At 39.0% G+C, this 10,574-nt stretch overlaps 1 protein-coding gene across 1 annotated transcript in view; it reads right to left on the bottom strand.

Moving 5' to 3' along the window:
- Positions 1–5,805: 5,805 nt before the first annotated feature.
- The window catches only part of GLYCTK (glycerate kinase), a 28,287-nt gene continuing 23,518 nt past the window's right edge, over positions 5,806–10,574 (bottom strand). Inside the window, exons 4-5 of the mRNA XM_070937055.1 lie at positions 8,978–9,153; positions 5,806–7,504 (exon numbers count right to left, since the gene is read on the bottom strand). Coding sequence (XP_070793156.1) covers positions 6,599–7,504; positions 8,978–9,153 — 1,082 coding nt within the window. The 3' untranslated portion in view covers positions 5,806–6,598. The remainder of the gene's footprint in view (positions 7,505–8,977; positions 9,154–10,574) is intronic.

Here is a 10,574-nt window from a genome sequence, read left to right as displayed (position 1 = left end):
CATTTATACTTGTTCAAAATGTGCATGCCGTTTCCTATTTTAAAATATCTCAGAGCTATTTGCAGCTATATCTGGAGAAGAATGATTATGCTTTTACACTCCACCCTTTGGTATCTGCTTGGGTTCAAAAGTGAGCCAAGTTGCTTTTCCTCTAAAAAGCTGAGGCCAAAGGCAGATCTTCTGAAGGGGAACTCTTCCCTTTAGCACAGGGTGAAGACACGTCCTGCCACTGATCCTGCCTGATAAAGAAGCGATGGACATTTTGTTTTTTTAATCTGCAGCCAAGAGGTACCCTTGGATTTTTGTGAGTTCGGGAAGTGGAAAGCTGAAAACGATGCTGTGGCAGAAGTATTACTGCAGTTATATAATTTTCCCAAAACTTTCTGAGGCATCATCAGGGGCTTTTATAAAGAATGTGTTAAATCTGTCACATTAGTGAAAATGGCAAAATTAGTTTGTGAAAGAGATTATTGGAGAACCCCTTCTGCTCACTTCATAAAGCACCCATTAACACCTTGTGAAACATTAGCCATTAATCAGAATCTGGGCAGAATAAACTACCCACACGTATCATTATCTGATCCTTAATGAAGCGATAATAAGAATGCTGGGGAGAAGGGATATTAATGTCTCCTAAGAGTCCAGGGCAGTGGAAAGGCTAGAAGCCAAGGTTTTTAATTTAGTGCCAAAAGCTTTCACTGTTAATAAGGTAGTTACTTATCCTCAGCCATTAGCACTGTTTGGCCACAAGTGTTCCACTTACATAAATGAGCTCAGCCCTGAGAAAGTGCCAGCTGTTGGACTGTTGATCCTCTTCCCATCTGGCTCTATTCTGCCTGGTGGAATCGGTGTCTAATTCATCCTACCCAACTGATGGTGTCATTCAAGCCACGGTTTTGTTTTCTTGTTTGGTTGTGATGGCGGTATAGGATCCATCCCTCCACGGAGAGAATACTTGGAGAACATAAACTGTCAGCCTCTGTGCCACACTTGACTTGACCTGTTTCACCTAACACTATCAAAGTCTAGCAAAAATACAGTAGTCTTTTAACCTTTTTTCCTTTAAAAAAGAAAAAAACCCATTCCATATTTTGAAAGGATACAATCAACTTTAGAAGAGTATTCTTCCTCCTGGGGCATTTTTAACAGTGTGAAGATTTTGGTCAAAGACTGATAGAAGGAGTGATAGAAGGGAGTAATGCAATTGTTCTCCAGTCAAAACATTTTTGCAGATTTTGGAACTTCTACGAAGAACAGCCTGAATGACATGTGAACTAAACTTACATATAAAAGACTTCCTAAAATGGATCCCGAATCCTGGAAATTCTGTCAATATATCTATGGAACGTAGTTGGCAGCAATAAAGGCACGACTGGCATAGCTTTCTCCCTAAATGTTTTCTCAGCTTTACAGTCTTGCTCTGGGCATTTCTGCCAAACAATATGCAGGTGCCATTCTGCTTTGGGATCAGTCAACAACAGGTAAACATAGATCTTTCAAAGTGATTCTCAGCCTGAGGCTCTCCAGATGCACCAGATTTCAATTAATAGAATACCCATCTGGGTTTAGGAAGGATGCTACACCACATTGCTCCCATTTCTGGGGTGGGGGGGGATGGGGAAATGTTGCAAGAATATTTTAGAATGCCAAACACCAGAACCACTTAAGATCTGCCACTCTTTTGCTATTTTCCTTCTTTCCTTTCCTTTCCTTTCCTTTCCTTTCCTTTCCTTTTCCTTTCCTTGTAGGGGTAGGGTAGAAGTTGACCGCAGAGACTTGCCTATCTTTCCTGTGTCTTGGCTATTTTGGAACAAGGTAGATTTTAATGTGTAGACTTATTTATGGATGTATATCCTATTTAGATGAAGAAACACTCATATGGTCATTGACACAAAAGAAAGTACCTATAATCTTCTGGTGCTCTATTTTTCTTTCCCCGGCACTTGCCTTTCTTACCATTTTTCTAAGTCGCTATTACTGCAGATGGTAAATAAAAATTAAACAGCTAACACTTTACTATTGGATTAGTATTTATAGAGTTCCTGCGGTGCTGGCAGAACTAGTTTCTAGCAAAATCATTAGTACGGAAATGAAAGGAAATGATTAATTCACATGTCTCCTTCTTCTTTTCACGTAGAGCAAAATCACCAGGTACCAACGAGTATTCTGTTGGGTATGACAATGACTTATGTGCCTTCAGTACAATAATTAAACCAATGACTTCCCATGACTCCACTCCCAGTCAGAAACTACTGAATGATGATATATGGTGTTGTGGATTCAAAAAAATATAAAATTTGGCATGGGTGTTAGCAGAGCAGACTTTTACTTTGATTGTGCAAATGTCCTAGTTCATAAAATGCATTTGTAAGTCTCCCACTTTGGTCATTTTTATTTGCAAAGGAACCCATAGAAGATATGATTAAAAAAATTCCAGGAGATTTTTAATCAGCAGCATCAGAAGAATGGAAAGATTTAGTGGTGGAGTCTAGCTTTATCTCCCTGCCATCCCTCTTACACGCAGCCTTTCCTATGACTATTCTACTATAGAAACAAGAGAATACCCGGATTTGCTTACATCCTGTATGTTTTTCTTTCTTGATCTCCAATGACAGTAAGGGTTGCAAAACATGTACATCATGTTTCGAAAATGCTTTCTTATAATTTTGTTGTCCTTGACCAACTTTCCCCATTTCTAGTTTCACCTCATTAAAGGAAAGGAGAGTGGGAAATAAAGATATTCAGAGAGAAGAAAAGTCAAGAAAACACTGATGTGAAGTGTGCTTCAAGCAACGTCCTTTCATCTGTTTTCATCAGCTTTTCCTTTTTGAAAAAGGTATTTAGTTTAATAATCAGTGAAATGTTCATTTTAAACACACACACACACAACTTTAAGAGCAATGGGATTACTCTGAAGAAGTAGCTGCTGCCAAGGCTTTGCGAATGAGCCTGAAATCACGCATGAACAGCATCTCCAAGGAATAATGAAGAACTCTGCTGATATAAAGAAACTGTTTTGGTGTCGGGTTTTTTTTTTTTTTAAAAAAACCTCTCCTGAAGCTGTTGCTGTGAGGGATACAGAAAACACAACGAGGACACAAAATTGGTTCAAACCTGTGCAGGAAGGCAGATATAAGTAGGCTTTCATCCTTGAGTGATTTTAGCAATACAAGCCTTAATTCCTGGTCCTCTAACACAAAGGTTCTTCACTGAAACTTTGGCAAAAAAAGCATCTCGTTTGCCATTAACCCTTCATATGCCATTAAGTGCTTGAAGTGTGATATATTCATTGGAAGCTAAATGCAGTACAGTAAAATGAAAAAACAAAGATAGACTGCTTTGTACTGTTCCAAATGTAGTAAGTATCTGCTAGGAATACTGTGTTGTATTAGATAACCCGATGAGAGACCAAGTGACAAATATTTAGCATCCCGTACATCCCAAGACCACACACCCAACTGAAATGAGTGTGCTTATCCTTTTAATAATGATATAGCTTTAGCATTATCTTGTAAATAACAAGTTAGAAGTCGATGCTTTAATCTTACATCTCTTGATCAAAATACAAGCATATAATATTTAGAGAAGGTACAATAATTAACCCTCCAACTATTTCTAGACTGCCTTTAAAAACCAAAATGTCCAAAGGAATATGTTTCATTTTTAATAGGTTTTCTACACCTTGTTGGATTTTAAATTACATAATTTAATTGTGGAGGGTGATTTACACTTAAGAATGAGACAGATCAGCTTTTAAATGTTGCCAGCTAGATGGGAGGTATTTGCTCACGAACAGCTCTCAAATATTTGGGAAATGATTTTAGCCACCAACTCGTGAGCAAAGCCTGATTACATGGATCTGTTTCCCAGATGGCTGTTTTCTAAGCTAAGCAGCCTCTAGTCTCAGATGCATGGTTTCTATTATAGCTAAATGATCAGCTAAAGGGCATCTGAGTCATGCAATAATCACTGCAATAATCTCTAATTTATTTACTACTAGTTTTTAAAAAATGGTCATATAGTTAATAGGTGTTTCAACAGGAGATAGCAAGCAAACATTTGCAGAATTATTTTTATTTTAACTGGTGGGGTCCAGATAGACAGGCTTCTCTGCCTTTGGCCCCAGCCTTTGGAATATTCTGCTCCCCAAAGGTGAGGCAGCCCCCTACAATTCTGGCCTTCTGGAAATGTCTGAAGACCTGGCTCTGCTGAAATGTTTGGTGCCCAGAGGAGCATGCAGCCATGGGGCTGGTTAGTGTCTTGAAGGCCCGCCTCACTTTTAAATTTAATTTTGAATTTTAATGAGCCTGATCTTGTTTAACTGCCACCTATTATAATATTTATATATAGCTTTTTAGGTTTTTACATCTAATTTGTACATTGTCCAGAGTCACTCTGTGAGGGAGATTTTTAAATATGATATATAGATATAGTAATGCTGAAGGAGAAAAGCTTAGGTTTTTTTTCTAAGCATTTCACATTGTGCACTAATGTGAAATAAAAAGATCTGCTGGCAGCAGATTTCCAACCACTTAATATACCAGCAATATACCAGTTCTGCGTCCAGCTGGATGGAATATCTCTTTGGTTTATCTAAATGTTATTGATGGAAATCTGATGGAAACCTGGGGAGAGTTAGGGTCCAGCAAATCTTTGAGTATTTTCCAAATTTAGGGATTTTGATTAAGGAAGACACCAATGTAGTGTCAGTGGGAGAATAGAATCAAATATAAATTTCCTCCTTTTTACTTAAGTGGGGACAGATAGGATCAAGCCTATGGTTCCCAAGGACCATAAGATTGCGTTCTGTGTGTGTTTTTAAAAAAAGGTACCAGAGGGGCACCATTTTAATTTATTGCAAAATAAGGGTAGAATGTTGTAGTAACAAAAACTAAGTTGTGGTTAATTTATGGAATACTCAATTTACTATTCTCATTAAAGTAGCACATGCCTCATTGAAAAATGGATTGGTATTCTAATTCGCCCATTTTGCTGAACAGAAACAGGAACAGTTAGTTTAGATGAATCACAATAGGTGATTTTTGTGAAAATCATTACATGTATGATCAAAAACTGATGTTTTGTTCAGCTTATCCAAGTGACCAGATGAACTTGGTGATTTTGCTCCAATAGTCGACTGCATTGTTCAATGCAGCAATTTGGCAAGAGTTGCCTGTGTGGGTCTTTCTTGCCTTTGTTCTCTGGGATTAGAGGAGTTAATCAAAGCGACAGTGACTTCTGGCTTGATATAGTTAGAAAGGTCACAAACCTGAGGCTCCATTGTTTTCCAGTCAATGGTAAACTGATACATAAAATGCTCACAGCTTCCATTCTGCACAATGCAATCCCCCATGAAATTATCAATCAGCAAGAAAAAGCCATTACAAAAGGTGAGCAAGGTCAAGGTTACATTAGTTTCAGCACATCTAGCCCATTTTTCAAACTCTTCTCCCAATATCAGGTGGTAATACTGAAATGGAGCAGGTGTTAAAAAATGCATATCCTGCCTGGATTTGATGGAAATTAGATTCTCAGTTCCAACCTCATTCGATGTGGACTCTCCAGCTGAACAAAGGAAACTTGGAGCTCTCAGTTTCCACTAGGATGAGTTAACATACAATGACAAGCTGATTTTTCATGTTGGGAAACCAGAAGTATAAAGCTAATGCGAACCTGAGATCACTGATCTGAAGCTTTTTCTGTTATTACTTTTCAGTTATGGTGGGGAAATTGTCTAGTATATGAATTTAGGTTAGATGTCCCGTGGCAGGGTGTAATAAACAATTCTTGAAGAAAATGCTTTATTTTGCAGTGATACACAAAAAGTTCAGCAACACTGTATTAGCTTCAGAAACTGCTTCAGCAAATCCACGGGGAAAAGAGTTACAAGGTTAGCACAGTATTGCTTCCATATGAAACCATTCCTCCCAGTGTCATGTCTCCTACGACTGTGTCTCTGTCTCCATGAAGTCTGAGGGGCAGGAAACTGTCCCATGTGCATGAAAAATCCAAAGTGAGCAAGCACTTTAGTGACCAAGTACCTTGGTCACTACTTGGTCACTATCTCGGTTCCTGCTTGCATGGGTGAACAGTCAAACCCTCCCCCCTATCTGCAGACATGCACCATATACTTCTAGATGGCTGAAAAAAAGATACCATCATCACATGCATGAAAGCTGGGGGAGCAGGGGGAAGCAAGCCCCATATGAGACAAGCTCCTGTTTAATATCTGAGAAGAGTACCGTTACAAAATAGTGTGGGCCAACCTGAGACAACAGAAGATTACAAAATTAAAGTGCTCTCTGAATGGCATCCTCAAGACTAAATGGAGTTTTGTTAGCTCCTCTTTTTCGGCCTGGGCCATTCAGAATGACCAGAAGAATTCTTCATACTACCGAAGAAAGCTGTTATAAAAAACTAATTGTGATAGTTTCAAACAGCTGTTTCCGTGATCTAATTAAAACAACAAAGTGACCCTCCCTTATCTATCAGTAACTGTCCATTAGGTCCTTGTTATCAACAGCCTGGACAGAGATATTCCATTCAGGTTGCCTACAGAATCCTTTGTAATCAAAACAAATCAATGTCTGTGACATCACTAAGATCTTCGGCTTCTGATTAAAACAGCATGAATATCCATGACATTTGTGCCTGTCAGGCCTGTCATCAAAAGGTGATGTCCATTTTGGAACTTGGTGAAAAATGTATATGAATCATTATTGCTCAACGTGCTTCCCACGTCAAAGCCTTCCTGCTCGGCCTCCTCCACCAGATCCTGGCTGCAGAAGGCCCCAGCAGCCTCTGTTGGCCCATCTTGTCCATCAGTTCCACCACTCAAAAACATGACTTCGTATTTATTAAGACAGCTTCCCTCCATAGTGGATTTAGCTCTGTGCATTTCCAAGGCCACTCGCAGAGCCAGTTCCTGGTTCCTTCCACCCTTCCCACTTCCTTGAATCTGCACGGTGGTTTCTCCACCTGCCAAAAGACAAATGGGGTTTTCCCCATGGGTTTCTTTCATTGTTATTAGAGAGTCTATCAGGCTCAAGACTGGAATCTCCAGCTGTCCTGAAATGCTTGTGAGCGATTCTTTCACGGAGTCTCTTAAAGGTCTATTTCCAGCATCATTTATAATGCTCAAGCATACAAACTGAATCAATAGGCTATAGAAACGGGCAACAGTGCTGACCTCCCCACCCACAGCATCACTCAAAAGTATAGTCAGGTAACCCAACTGTTCTGCTTGGCATTTGGCTCCCTCTAAAGCTAACCTGTTGGATCCAATCACAACATTGCAGACGTGGGAATAGTCTTGCTGGGTGCTGTGCTTTGTGACAGAGCTAGAGAGGATTGTCAACACAGACTTTGGCAAGGTATTCAATACATCATATTTGGCCAGTATCTGAAAGCAATCCTGCATGCTGTGAGAAGTGGCAACAGTCGGGCCACTTGCTATAATGTCCAATGGATCTCCAATGACATCAGAGAGGATGAGGCTCAAAACCTGAAATAAATAAGCAATCGTAAATATTGTTCATGTTGCATTGGAATTGATCCAATGATCAATCCTACATATGTGAAATGAAGCTGAGCCAGAGTCCTAGGACAGGAAAGACAGCCACCTTCATATTTCCTGCCTGCTGAAAAACTGGGAATGAATGATATAGCTAATCTATGTCTTCGTATACTGTATGATTCCTGCTGTACAAAAAAACGGGCTCAGTGTATTGCTAATAGACAGAACTATGTTTGACATATAAAGTATGAATCATTCTTCAATTTCTTCCCTACTGCTCTGACAAAACTATTTATTGTCTTTCACTTTTATGAAAAATAGATCATATTTCATAGTTTATACAGGTAGTTCTTGACTTATGATCACAATTGGGACCAGAATTTCTGTCATACATTGTTGCAGTTCTTGAATTCAATTTTATGATTATTTTTACAATAGTTGTTAAGTGAATCACTGTAGCCATTAAACGAATCCACAATCTTCTCAATGGACAGGTTTTTGCTGGAAACTGGCAAAAAAAGTTACAAATCATGATCATGTGACCACACGATTGTAATCACATTGCAATCACATGACCATGGTGGTGTTGTAACAGTTGTAAGTGAGAGCACTGGGCATAAGGGCTTCTTTTTCCAGCACCACAGTAACTTCAAACATTTGTTAAACAATTGGTTGTAAGTCAAAGGCTACTTGTATAAGTTCTTAATTGTTAAATGTTTGCAAATATCTGCAAAGCAGAAAAGTTTTTTAAAAGTTAAATCCCTCAACCCAAATTATTTACAAATTGTGTAAAAGAAAAATTAAGCAACAAGGCATCATTTTTACTTAATTTGTATTATTCATTACAGCTGAACAATCAGAATTTTTGATGGGATGCTTTGGCATTTTCAGAACAGAACTTTAGGTCCCCTGCTCAAATATTCTATTCACCTCAAAGAATATAATTTATCACATTTAACTTTTTTTGGGGGGGGGGAAACCCGAGCCCTTATGATCATGCAAAGGAAGGACTTCTGGAAAGGACTTTAGATGAAAGTTGGTGCATTAAAACTGAGGTCTTCCAGATTTGTACCAAATTAGCCTGTGTTGCAATGATTTTTACAAACAAATCACTATTGTTGCATAATTCACTCTGGGGGTATTAATTTGTATTTATTGCATTATTCTGTATGCACATTCCCTAGCTCAGCCTAGAACTAAAAGATTTCTTCAAGAATACTAAAAATATGTTAAGTACTAATTACAACCATTTCCTTACATTCCTTAGATGTTTCTGATTGCTTCAAATGTTTAAGCATCGGAGTTGACTGATATAATGTCCCTGATATTGGTGAGGATTAACATTATCCTGACCTTAGATTTATCCCTTTCTCAAACACAGTCTAGAATCTAAAGAACTACAACTGGCATTTCTTTTAAAACCGAGAGTTATTGGGCCAAGACAGCTTTTGATACACTTACCTGGGCAGGATAAGCCACCCGGGCCAGCCCCCCACCTTTTGACAAAGAGAGAGCCTTTCGAATGGTATTCAGCTCTTGAATGGTGGCTCCTTTTGAAGAAAGTAACCTGGTGACGGTGGCCTTGTCTTCGAGGGTGACAGGAGGGATAGGTGCAGGTAAAAGGGCAGATCCACCTCCTAAAAGGCAGAAAAGTATGCTTTTAGGCAACAAGGCTCCTTTCTTGCCAAGGTTAGCCTCTATCAGAAGACAACAGACCCACCAAAGAGAGCCCTATCCAGGCAGTATTTTCCTCTTTGCCTCTTTCCATCTTTTGCCATTTTTCTCCTCCTGCTTTTCAGATGATTATTTTACAGAATGACAACTTTCGTATCAAGTAATTAAAACAGAGATTGATATATAAACTCCTTCTAAAAGGGCAAGGTAGCTTTCCTCCCATGTATATTAAAGGTAGAGAGCCAATTTGGTGCAGTGGTTAAGGCATCATGAGTTCTAATCCTCAGGGATCATGAGTTCTAATCCTGCCTTAGGCATAAAGACATCCAGGTGACCTTGGGCCAGTCACTCTCCACCCCAGGGAGAAGTAAAGGGCAAACCTCTTCTGAAATATCTTGCCATGAAAACTACAGGTAGGCTGTGTTAATGTCTTACAAAATTCATCTTTGCAAGTACAAGATAGAAAATCTGGAAATGATGATGTGGTGTGGCAGCAATATAGGCACAGGAAAGTTAACTACATATCATTGTGTGTGATGGATTGTGTTTATGAAAGGGGACATGGATTGCAGTGATGGGGCAGTTTCTCAGAAAGAAGAGAGAATAGTCCAAGGAGGGGAGCAAGACAAGAGGCACCACAACCCGAAGTTGGATCAGGAAGAAAGTTAGGATAGCACTCCCTAAATCTAGTTAGGGTGAGAAGAGTATAGGCTTAGTCTGGCAAGATTCTGTCTATATGATCTGAGCAACTAAAAAACTGAATGTTGGTTGTATTGTTTTATCTCATTCTTAGGCTGAGCGTGACAATGAGATATAATAGGGATCGTTCACTTCCTCAACACTCCTCCCCTCCCCAAATCTATAAGATTCAGAAATGCCTCTGAACTCACATGATTGCAACCTATCTCTGCTAGTCATTAAAGCTCCCCACTTTTTTGTGTAAGCCTGAAAAAAAGATGATTATGGTTTAAGGAATTCACAGATTTAAGTTAACATGTCTCTTCAAACAGTGGCATTTTTTTCATATAAAAAAGGGTGAATGAATAGTTGAGAAGGATTGAGCTCACACAAAATCCAACACACTTCTTAAGAATTATTTTCAGAACACACAGCTCTCAGAATTAGACTCCCAATAATCCAGTGAATTAAAAGTTTCATCCTGAAATCCATTCAGATTTACTTATGTAAAGAAAGCCATAGACTAACAAGGTGGAATCACATGTACAGATGAGAATACATTTTACAGTGCTTGTTATTTCTGCATAAAAAGAGCTCTAAATACAGAGCCAGATTAAGCAAAATAGAGAAGGAAAATGAATTGCAACTGAACACTTCAGCCAGGTGTCAGGGATAGATGGATTAGAGGGAGACAATCCATTAAAGA

This window comes from Pituophis catenifer, unplaced genomic scaffold (assembly GCF_029215685.1).
Source record: "Pituophis catenifer annectens isolate HBS135680 unplaced genomic scaffold, rPitCat1.0.hap2 SCAF_2, whole genome shotgun sequence".
Taxonomy (NCBI): domain Eukaryota; kingdom Metazoa; phylum Chordata; class Lepidosauria; order Squamata; family Colubridae; genus Pituophis; species Pituophis catenifer.
Note: the sequence above shows the minus strand (reverse complement) of the source record. Positions and strands in the feature narration are given on the sequence as shown.